The sequence below is a fragment of the Eptatretus burgeri genome, chromosome 4 (genome assembly GCF_056783735.1).
Source record: "Eptatretus burgeri isolate ZD-2024b chromosome 4, Ebu_testis_v1, whole genome shotgun sequence".
Taxonomy (NCBI): domain Eukaryota; kingdom Metazoa; phylum Chordata; class Myxini; order Myxiniformes; family Myxinidae; genus Eptatretus; species Eptatretus burgeri.
The window spans coordinates 25,418,943-25,431,442 of NC_140964.1; the positions used below are offsets into that span (position 1 = coordinate 25,418,943).

Sequence of the window (12,500 nt, forward strand, 5' to 3'; positions counted from 1 at the left end):
TGTGCACTTTAATCCGATATGAACACAGTGCCAACTTCACGTTCTTCCGCTCATTGTTGTGCAATTAATTGTTCTAATCGACAGTCCAAAAGGCCCGATTTATTTTGGTGATTGTCACTGAATTAATCTAACCAGCTGCTATAGCAAATTGCTCACCAGACTCAGACAAATTCATTCTGATGCTGTAGAATCTCACCAACAAAAAAACAATGAGTCAATCAGTACATTTTGTCACACCTTATCAGCACAGAAGAAGAAATGTTGCAATTCCTAATGTTTAACTCAGCCTTCCTCAGCAGAACACAGTAGCATACATTGCTGGTTATCTTTGTGTCACAGAATCCTCAGTGAAAAATGAATGGCTGTCATCATGTCTGGTTTGCAGAAAGACTCTTCTAAGAAGTGATGCTGAATTGGATGATCCCACCCTGCTCTTCATTCAAAACAAGGCATTCGACATAGCCAAGTCCGACTTCGGATCTCTGATGGTCCCATCAGATGAGTTCCTCACGTTTTGTACACACTGTGAGGAAGTGTTTCACACTGAATTCAATGAAGCTAAGATGACAAGAAACAACATCTCATGTTCAATGAAGCCATGCAACAGCTGGATGTCTGCAAGAGTTTGCACATTTGCAGTGAGCGAGTGAAGTCCAGAATAGTTGCAACATTTGTAAGTGTCGGTGTCCAGTACGCACTGAAGTTCAAGAACAAACATGTCATGTGTCCACCATGATACTGTCAAGAGGAAATGTAGAAAAAAGTTCAAAAGGTGTCTCACAAATAAGAACCAATAGATGGAAAGTTGCAATTGGTTCTTGCAAAGACATTGGACAACATGTACATGAAGGTCAATTTACATTTACATTTGACTGAAAATGTTGGATGATCATTTTGTTTGTGTCGGAATAAGCTGTAAAGTTGATGCTTGAAATTTAAGGATGTAAATTGTGAAGATTTTTCAAGTCCTTTTCTTCGAAATAAGTCTTCCATGGATGGCTTAAAGAAGATAGGTGTGGTCTATACACTCTGAAAAAGTTGTCAATATTGGAAATAAAATGATACACATTTAAAGGAATGGTGATGTGCATTGCGGTATTTTGGAACTGTAAGACTGAAGAGAAAAAAGCCTGCCAAGATTGTGCGAATATGGAATTTGAAAGAAGATTGATGTGAATGTAATCTCGAATATGTGAATGAACTGCAGAGACTAACTTTTGCTGGTATTGTATACATTCGGAGGCATTATTGTGTGTGTGGGGGGGGGGTGTTTGGGGTGGTATCCCACCCGCCAAATGGTGGCTACATCTATGAACACCATAAGCTTGAATAGGAATACAAAGAAAAGGAGAATATGGACCGATGACGTATCTTGTCACTTCCCACCCTTCAAAAAAAAATTAGGATTTTTTTTGAAATTCGATAGAAAAATAATAAGCAGCACCAAGGTGACAAGTCAACACTCGCAAGAATTTGCATGTTTTGCTTTAACCTTTTTGATTTTTTTGTTCTTTTCAATTCCTTTCTTGTTACAAAAGTCTGCCTTCCCTTCCCCTCCCCTCACGCTGCCTTCCCTTCCCCTCCCCTCACGCTGCCATCCCCTCCCCTCCTCTCACGCTGTCTTCCCTTCCCCTCCTCTCACGCTGTCTTCCCTTCCCCTCCTCTCACGCTGTCTTTCCTTCCCCTCCTCTCACGCTGTCTTCCCTTCCCCTCCTCTCACGCTGTCTTCCCTTCCCCTCCTCTCACGCTGTCTTCCCTTCCCCTCCTCTCACGCTGTCTTCCCTTCCCTTCCCCTCCCCCTGTCTTCCCTTCCCCTCCCCTCACCCTGTCTTCCCTTCCCCTCCCCCTCACCCTGTCTTCCTTCCCCTCCCCTCACGCCTGTCTTCCCTTCCCCTCCCCTCACGCTGTCTTCCCTTCCCCTCCCCTCACGCTGTCTTCCCTTCCCCTCCCCTCACGCTGTCTTCCCTTCCCCTCCCCTCACGCTGTCTTCCCTTCCCCTCCCCTCACGCTGTCTTCCCTTCCCCTCCCCTCACGCTGTCTTCCCTTCCCCTCCCCTCACGCTGTCTTCCCTTCCCCTCCCCTCACGCTGTCTTCCCTTCCCCTCCCCTCACGCTGTCTTCCCTTCCCCTCCACTCATGCTGTCTTCCCATTCCCCTCCCCTCACGCTGTCTTCCCATTCCCCTCCCCTCACGCTGTCTTCCCATTCCCCTCCCCTCACGCTGTCTTCCCATTCCCCTCCCCTCACGCTCTCTCCCTTCCCCTCCCCTCACGCTGTCTTCCCTTCCCCTCACGCTGTCTTCCCTTCCCCTCACGCTGTCTTCCCTTCCCTAGAGTACCTATATATAGAGAGTAGCGACAACTCAGCCATAGGCGCCATTTTGTTTCACTCTGGATAACGCGCGGTGCGTGCGCTACCGCCGTAGCAGCATGCATGAATGAAGCAATACATCAGGAGGGTGGGATACATCACTGGACATATATATTTATTCTCACGTTTTACTCGGCCAAAGATCTTGATTATAGAATCAATGGGGTTGAAAGTGATAAAATGTTAAAATGCATGTACTCATTACACGGGAAACTCAGAGTAAGTTTGCCAGAGAACGAGACATTTGGGAGAAACTCGGCCTGTGTAGGCTTATGACATGAAGTCGAGCCAAATAAAAATCTCGAGTCCATAGGCCTAAGTTGGGGCCTCAATTTGATCCATACCTGCCCCTACCCATCCCTCCCCACCTCACCCATCTTTACTTTTTTCATCTCACCACATTATCATCTCACCCATAACAAACAAAAACAACAAACACCGATACCTACATGTAATTTATCATCATAGTTACCACCCAACACGCTCTCAAACACACCAAAAAGTGACTATGCCAAAATGATTGTATCAGATTTCAAAAATATCTTAACAATTGAAATGACCCTTTTTTATGGGCAAAGAATAGTTAATTGCACAGGCCTGCTATGCAATTATTGGATGAATCTATGAAGCACGTTCATGTCAAATGCTTGTGTTAAGTATTAAACTGGTACAATCTTGTGAAGAAACAGTCCATGAAAAATCGCAGTAGGTTTGACTTGCTATTTTATTTCTGTCAACAGTGTTCCATCAATTTGCAAGATGATGAACGATAAAGAAATGCTACAAATTATAAGTACAGGTAACTCTGCTTAACTTGAATCTCTTGGGACCACAGAAATCTGTTTGACGTAGAACAAATCTGCCTCACAGAAGGTAAATAACACGTCTTGCATAATACGGTTTCAAAATTTGTTTAAACTTGTGCGATTATTCGACTTAATAAGGCTGACTTACATGCATGCAGAGTTACCTGTATTGTTCATACACTGCAGGCATTTTCAAATTCAAGTGTATAAATACGTAATATCATGATTAGTTCTATATTAGTGTTTACAGCAAAATTAATTTTGGTGAAATATTAACAACTTGACAGCAAGTTTTCAAGACAATACTACATGATTGATGGTTAGGTCAGGTATGGGAGCATGTGCCAGAACAGCACGTCGCTGCGTCCACTTTCCACCGGTACTCCAGGGGCCTCCGTCTGGCCATCCCCCAGGCAGATGCCAGGCCCATCCCCATCTCCTTGAGATGATGGTCAACCTGTTGCAACCATGAGGCACGTGGTCGACCCACTGGCCTCCTCCACTCATGAGACTCCCTCGCTGAGAGAATCTGGTGAGCAGGATCAGAGTCAGGAAAACGAGCCACATGTCCATACAGCCGCAACTGACGCTCACGGACTATGCAGGTAACAAATCTCATTCGAGTCTCTCTCAGCAACCGCTCGTTGGACACAAAATCCGACCAGCGATAGCCAAGGATTCTCCGAAGAGACCTGGTACCAAAGGAATTAAGTCTCCGTCTCAGATCCTTGGTCAGAGTCCAAGTCTCGCACCCATAGAGCAAGACTGGAAGTACCAAGGACCTGAAGACTCGGACTTTCGTCCTCCCGCACAGGTACCGGCAGCGCCACACCCCATGATCCAGTGAATCCATGACTCCCCAGGCCCGACCCAGACGTCTATTGACCTCTGACTCGCAGCCAGCAGATACATGAATATCACTGCCAAGGTAAGTGAATCTCTCCACGACCTCAACATCCTCACCACAAACAGACAGACAGGACAGCAGCATCCAAGATGTCACCGAAAGCCTGGATCTTAGTTTTGACCCAAGAAACCCGTAATCCCAACGGCTCCGACTCCTCATTCAGCACCTCGAGGGCCCCCAAGAGGATGTCTAAAGTCTCCGCAAAGATGACTGCATCATCTGCAAAGTCAAGGTCCGAGATCTTGACATTCCCAAATGACGCACCGCAACTTGATCGCTCCGACATCCTCCCTAGAATCCAGTCCATACAAGTGCTGAAAAGTGTGGGGGCAAGTACACATCCCTGACGAACTCCAGTAACAACTGGAAATAAGTCAGAGATGGTACCACCACACTTCACAGCACTCTCAGTACCAGAGTAGAGTTCAGACATCAGATCGATCAGTTTTGGTGGCACCCCACGAAGACCAAGAATCCTCCAGAGGACATCCCGATTCACTGAATCGAACGCTTTACAGAGATCAACATAGGCTGCAAGCAGCCCCTGCCGAAACTCTCGTCTGCGTTCGGTGAGGACACGAAGTGCAAGGATACGGTCAATCGTTGACCTCTTTGGTGTAAAGCCTGACTGCTCTGGACGCTGGTGCTCAAGCAGATGGTGGCGAACCCTATCGAGAATTATCCGAGCAAAGACCTTGCCCGGCACTGAGAGCAGCGTCACCCCTCGGTAGTTGTTGCAGTCTTGGCGATCACCCTTCCCTTTCCAGAGAGGGACAACAAGACCCCTCTTCCAGTCAGTTGGGATGATGCCTGTGTTCCAGGCAGAGCACAAAACTGCATGCAACGACACGAGTGCAGCATTTCCACCAGCCTTGAGAAGTTCGGCATGGATGCCACAGATCCCTGGAGCTTTGCCCCGTTTCAACTGGTTCACCGCAGCCTGTGTTTCCACAAGCGTAGGTGGACCACAGTTGATTCGAGGGTCAGCAACAGGGATTGTAACACCCTTGACGTCCAACTCGACAGTTGGGGGATCTGCCTGGTACAACCGCTCAAAGTAACCGGCCCAGCGGGCCTTCACTTCAGACTCCTCTGTCAAGAGCCTACCACTCTCTGCTCGAACTGTAGTGCTCCAAGGGATGGGCTTGGATGAACGTAATGCGCGAATTCCCCTGTAAGCGGGACGAGAATCACCTGTCCACAGGTGATGCTCTACCCCCTCACAGATTCCTCGCACATAGGCCTCCTTGTCCACCCTCAGTGCACGTACAGTTTTACGCCTCAGCTCCCTGAACAGCTCAGCTCTGCCATTCAGCCTGGCCCTGCGACTCTGGTCAATGGTATCCAGTGTCCCTTGAGAGATAAAATTCTTCTTTGCCCTGCGGTGAGCTCCAAGGCATCCACCGGCAACATCAAGGACGGTGGTCTTGAAGGCGCTCCACAACTCTTCAGGACCCCCCAAAGCACCCAGACCCCCCCAAGTGTCCAATCAGCCTGTTCGCAAACTCCTCAGCTACTCTCTCATCCCTGAGCTTGGCAACATCCAGCCTCGGCTGGGATGGTACCATTCTCCAGGATTTAAGGTGCAGCTTTAGAGTTGCTACAACAAGCCTGTGGTCAGTATTGAGGAACTGAGCACTCCGGTAGACCCTGCAGTTCTGGATCATCCTCCAACGACCGTCAATGAGGACATGGTCAATCTCCTTTGCCACACCGCCAGCGTTGGAATACCAAGTCCAGCGATGAGCTTGTGGGTGCTGAAACCATGAACCAGCCACCCTAAGTCCATGACTTCTTGCAAAGTCAAGGAACTTAGTGCCATTCTGGTTCATAGTTCCTGACCCATGGGGACCAACACACACCTCATAACCGTCCCTATCAGTTCCAGTCGATGCATTGAAAATTCTGAATTGAAGATGATTGATGATTCTGAACAAAAATGGAAATACACCAAATGAAAGTATGAAGGTCAGAGATTGTAGGCTAGATTTTTTTTATGAAACCCCATCTAATGTGTTTCCATGGTAACCAAATAAACAGACAATTCATTACAAATTGTGTATTTTCATAAGAATGGGCAATAAAGTGATAAATATGTAAATTAATTGGGTTGCTAAATAATGATTGCCCATATTGTTAGCTTTCTAGATGCCAACATCCCAGACTACCATTGATCCTTACTGGGGTTATGATAATAAATAAGATCAACGGCATGCATAAAGAGGGCCTCCAAATTTAAAGCATTTCATTTTTGGGGCAGGCGTGGGGGCAGTGGTTCTATAGGTAATTTTTTGTTCCAATTTAATCATACAGGCTATAAATCAAATAAATCAATAATAATATCAATTGCTGCTATGATTGATATAATTCTTATTACAATAATCTTTACCATGGTAACACATTCAACGCATATACAGTAAGACTTATATACCATACATGTCAATGTCCATATGTGTACATTATTTTGCCCTTTTTTTTTAGTCTAAAACTTGACTGGTTTTTGGTCAACATAAGAAATAGACAAATACCAAAATTGTTCATCAAATTACTTATCAAAACAACAAATTTTCTCTTCTTTCCATAGATAACAACTTCTAAAAGCTTAGATGTCCTTGAAAGTTTATATGGGTCACATGATGACATGCTTCCAATACCGGGAGCCGTGCCTCAAGGCACTGTCGACTGCTAAAAGCTTAAATGCAGAAATTGAAAACGAAACCTATACATCCTGTACCCCTTCTCAGATTTGTTGCTGCACCCAAAGGCGCAACAACCCGTCATTTTGACAAATAAAGTTTCACTCAGTTTCAAACTCAGTCTCTCCGAGCTCACTCGGTGAAGATCTGGATTCGATGCGTAGCTTGGCGCTAGAGTGTGAAACAAAATGGCGCCCATGTGTCACGTGACCATCAAATTCTGGTCCCCCTATGTCGCTACTCTCTATATATAGGTACTCTACCCTTCCCCTCACGCTGTCTTCCCTTCAGCTCCCCTCACGCTGTCTTCTCTTCAGCTCCCCTCATGCTGTCTTCCCTTCAGCTCCCCTCACGCTGTCTTCCCTTCAGCTCCCCTCACGCTGTCTTCCCTTCCCCTCACGCTCTCTTTCCTTCACGCTGCGTTGCATCGTGTCACCAAAGTAAAACATTTCATTCAGAATGCAATTAATCCCATTCATTTACACACAAATATCGAGAAAACAAAAAAAATCTGCCTTTGAATTTATTTTTCCCTCCCTTCACACTAAAAAGGAAAAAAACATAAGAAACCCTCAATTTGACCATTCAGTGCTACATCAGCAACATCATGGTCATGGAGCACCATGGAGAAGTTGCTTCCTAAAATGGCGAATGTTCTGCCCCAGTGTGTACTTCACTCTTTTGCATGGGTTTACGGATGAATGGTTTATGTGCCTCACTCTCGTATATTTGGTCCAAATAACATGGAAATCAGCAAAACGACCAAATACCAGGATCTGAAAAATGAGGTCAAGAGAACCTGGAAGCTTAAGTGTGAGGACCCTGCACCAGTGATAGTTGAAACAAAAGGAGTAATAATGAATAACATGACAGAGATCTTTAAAAAAACATCCCTGGGAATATTACGATAAACAAAGTGCAATTAGAGGTTGTCCAAGGTTCAGTGGTGATCCGAAAAAGAACCCTTGCTGCAAAAACATGAAAACGACAAAACGTCAATTGGTCCATGAAACGTGACCCTTCAGCAGAATTAAGATACTTTGACTCCTGGGAGGACTCCGTTCCACTTTCTAAAACTCACAAAGATCGAGCACAACCAATGGGAATAATTGAGGCCATCAGCGTTGTCGTAGTAGTAGTGGTGGTCATGGTAGTTGTAGTCGTCGTCGTAACAGTAACTTTCCATCCCACCTCTTTCATGTGCCACAGTTTAGTGCTTTCATCTGCAGCTGTTATATCACTTATCAACATGGAAGGTTTGTCACACACTTCCAACATTCTCACAAAATGAGCCGAGACTTTGCGTAATGTTCAAAAACTATTATTATTTTTACAAATGAAACCCCTTGCACGTCATATTTTTGATGATGCCAAAAACTTTGGGGCATGCTCAAGAAAACAGGGTCACAATTGGAAACATACGTCTTTGGACTGTGCTGTAGATCTGCCTTTTGGATTTCATGATTATACACAAATAACAATTATCCTCATTAATGAATGGATGAGGATATTTAATCTGTACTAATTTTTTCTCCCCCCCCCTCCCTTTCCCCCTTTTTATTTACAGCCAGGATCACAAGATGGAGAGCACCGGAACCAAGAGAAGTGAAACGACAGGCAGTGCAAGCTCTGGAGAACCCTCAAACAAATCTGTCCCACATCAGGACCAGGATCTCGAATCAAAATTTGAGGAATATTCAAGTGCTTTATAATGGTTCAATCATTGTTCTCCTTCAACATAAACAGCCACTCCTGTCTGACGTCTCTTTTCTGTGCATTATCTTTTACAATGCAGAGGGCTTTGCTGTGGCTTAAACTACAGCCACAGTAAAGCCCGATGTAGTGTGAGAGAAAGAAGGGTGGTGTATAATAAATGCGGCACACTTTAAAATTAAGCACATTATACAAACACCCGCTCCCTACGATGGTGATAGGGTGACTATTTTGTGTTAAACTGTATTATGATGTTATACATATACATATATATTATATACATATATGTATATATACATATATATTATATACATATATGTATATATACACATATATATATATATATATATATATATATATATATACATATATATTATATACATATATATATATATATATATATATATATATATATATATATATATATATACATATATATTATATACATATATATTATATACATATATATATTATATACATATATATATATATTATATACATATATATATTATATACATATATATATATATTATATACACATATATTATATACACATATATTATATACATATATATTATATACACACATATATATATATATATATATATATATATATATATATATATATATATATATATAAATATATATATACATATATATTATATACATATATATTATATACATATATATATTATATACATATATACATGTATATTATATACATATATATTATATACATATATATTATATACATATATATGGTAGGGGGATGCTTATACCTGTTGTTGGGTTTGTTTCTGCAATTAGTGTTCCCAATTTTTAATGGTACCACAGAGTTTCATAAACCCCTGGGAATTCTTCTTCTCCTTCTTGAGTACGGCAGCTTTGCTGCCGGGTAACTATCATTTTGTTAGGGCACAGCTATGCCACTGATGCTGTGCCCCTCTACCAACACACTGGTACTCATTTTTCTGACCTCACCATAAAGTGACGAAGCTTTGTCAGACCAGAACAAAACTGTGCTCTCAAGATAACCTTGAGCAAATCACATTTACGCTTCATTTACATCATACCCTTCAGGGTTAAAGGTCAAAGCAAAATGGCGGTCTCTAAATGTTTAAAGTCAAGGTCATATGTCAGTCCGGAAAAAAAACAATGACCATCATTGGATGTTGAAGGTCAAGGTCAAGGGAAATTAGTCGTGGCTGATTGCCAAGGGTAAACAGGGGAGGCTTACCCTTGGTGATCGCTTTGTGACCACAGATATCTAGTTACTCATGTTGATGTACATGGGATTGTCAATTTTTACATAAAAAGGCACATCCAAGCAAGAAAAGCAAATTAAACACCACCGACTCTGATACAAACAGGAAAGAGCAGAGTCAGCCTCATACAACGTATAACTTGGCATCCATAAGCTTGCGAAGGTGACGATTGTTTTTGTTTCACTAAAACAGAGAAATGGTGCATTTAAGAATGACTTGTATAAGCTCAGGGCATTTGATTTTTTTAATACAACATCCAGTTTTCAAGTTATTCTGTTTGGCAGTGCAGGGATGCATTGGCACGTATGATAATTGTGTGACATCTTTGATGTCTTAGGTTGTTTTTTAAAAAATTATAAATTTCCAATTTCACATCAAAGTAAAAACAAAGGTTGGGGAGGTCATCCCAGCTTAGTAAAAGGTTCCGATGCACAACCCAAGTACATCCTTCAACTTTCAACACATTTCATCCCAACACATGTGTTTCAACCTGTCCCCCTCCCTCCCCCAGCTATGATGATGATAGTTTTCATTATACTACAACAGATAATTGGCATATTTTATAACGAGCTCCTACTTGTAATACACCCCCCCCCACCCCCACTGGGAGCAGCGCGACTTGACACATATTTTTAGAATTTCCAAGACCAAGCATTTACAATTAAACTTAAATAAATAAATCATATAAAACTTTACATGTCCCATTTTGGGAACAACACATGAATAAAAGGTTAATTTAATATTTGTGCTTTCACTTCTATGATCAGTATTGGAGTGGGTTGATCATGTGATAGTTATGAGGTAGTGTATTGACCTTTCAGCTATAGTCTGGGTTTTCTTTCCCAAATGTCAGTGTGGTGGTGAGCAGACAGGGCATTGCGTCAATGATTGCGACATCCTTCATCCATCCATCCATTGGGACCATACTCTGTGCAGAGCGTTGGTGCTGTCTACGCAGTCTCCTTGGCAATTGGGCACAATCCTGGATGGGATACTCAGACTCCGACACATGTCGCCACTCCGACACAGGAAACCAGTATGGTGGTACTCATTTTGCCGACCTCGGAAGGAAGACAGGCAGAGTCAACCCCACCTGGTATAAATTAAACAGCTGAGTGGGATTTGAACTCAGGATCCTTGGATCACAAGCCCACCACCCGAACCATTAAGCCAACACCAGACATCCATCAGAATGGGTGTTAAGCGGGGTGTCCCTTCCACTCAAATTCGCCGGTGGACGTTTTATAAGGATTGTACAGCTGTGTCGAGTGACCACAAATTATTACCCTAATCTACAGGGACCCTATCCCTATATCAGTGGCATAGCCTCACCTCAGCAATGATGCAAGCAGCAGAGAATTCATAATTAAATGTATTCTAAGGAAGATAGTCTAAGTTTATGGCTGCAGGCTTGCGTAGAGGTATTCATACTTGCCATGAGCTGCCTATCCCACATTCAAATCTTGGCCCAGCTATAAACCGTCATCCTCGGTGTTCTGTCTGCCAGCAATAGGTGGATGATGTTAAACAATGCCTCGGTGCCCTTCATGAAGAGTGGGTGAGTTATCACCAGGACTCGGAACGAATTCAAAATTCCTGCTCTCACGCATTGGGGGCATTGCATCATTGTCACAGCCACACCTTCTGTGCCTCCCCACCCCCTCTCCCCAACCACATCGCAGTCAATGATGCTCCCCACAGCCATGTACGGCTTATGAAAGAAGAAATCGAAGAACAAAAAGGTTGCCATGGCTCCAGGTGAAGACTGAGATTAACAGACATCACCACTTGTATGTCATGTAATCATGACACAATCAGTTTACCATGGATGTAACTTGTAAACAAAAGCTATGAGAAAGGGAAATATGGCAGAGAAGAGAATGAAATGCAAAACAAAACAAAAAATCGTCAGTTTCCAACAAAACACAGTCCAAACCAAGTTATGGCCTTCACATGCAGTCCCTGACAAAAGAGTAGTCAGTGGTGAAACCATCCAACCCAAGCCTTCCCTGCTGTACAGTAGCACTGTAGTTAGTGATAGTGGTATTTTTACTTTTAGAATGTTTCCAACAACTCGTGTTATTGATGCTGGGTTCCCCTCATTACACCCAGGATGACACTGTGTGTAATGAGGGGTCACATGCTCCTGTACATCCTCAAACAAGTAAATGATGAGGCCATTTTGCCCATCACTGCTGGGTTGCACTCCCAAGTTAATTTTTGCTGCAGGTGCAAACAGTCCGGCATCCTGGCTTCCTCTCAAAACTGTCTGCCTGTGGCACCTAAAGCCAACTACACACATGGCTCACTGACTTCCTCTACTCTCATCGCCAACGTGTGGCTCTCAATGGGATCCATTCATCTCTTCCCCGTCAAGGCTCGAGTACTCCAACCTCTGCCGTGACATCCCTCATCCTTCAGACAGGTGGGCTGCAGTCTCTTCCTTTTCAGACCTTGAAAAAATAAATCACAAGCTGGTCAAACACTTGGAATATGTCTTTCAATCCTGACAAGTCACACACTCATGGTCTCTCTCCAAAAGGACCACATGGCAAACCCTCCCATCTACTTTCTTAACAATCATCTTGAGGAAGTTTACTCATTCAAATTCCTGGGTCTCACTGTCTGCCATGATCCTTCTTGGGCAAACCACATTTCAAAATTGGCCTCCAAAGCCAGACAGCGACTTGGCATCCTCTATTGTACAAAGTCCTTCCTTGGCACACCTGAACTATCCACCTACAA

The 12,500-nt window shown here is 43.4% G+C and overlaps 1 protein-coding gene across 5 annotated transcripts in view; it reads left to right on the forward strand.

Moving 5' to 3' along the window:
- The window catches only part of ARHGEF33 (Rho guanine nucleotide exchange factor 33), a 117,020-nt gene extending 108,348 nt beyond the window's left edge, over positions 1 to 8,672 (forward strand). For 3 of the 5 annotated variants that reach the window (XM_085877187.1, XM_085877183.1, XM_085877186.1), the window contains 2 exons: positions 3,109 to 3,167; positions 8,345 to 8,672. In XM_085877187.1, coding sequence (XP_085733313.1) covers positions 3,109 to 3,167; positions 8,345 to 8,592 — 307 coding nt within the window. In that variant the 3' untranslated portion in view covers positions 8,593 to 8,672. Of the gene's footprint in view, positions 1 to 385; positions 1,214 to 3,108; positions 3,168 to 8,344 lie in introns of those variants that run through there. The other 2 variants (XM_085877185.1, XM_085877184.1) reach the window with 2 other exon arrangements.
- The last annotated feature ends 3,828 nt before the right edge of the window (positions 8,673 to 12,500 follow it).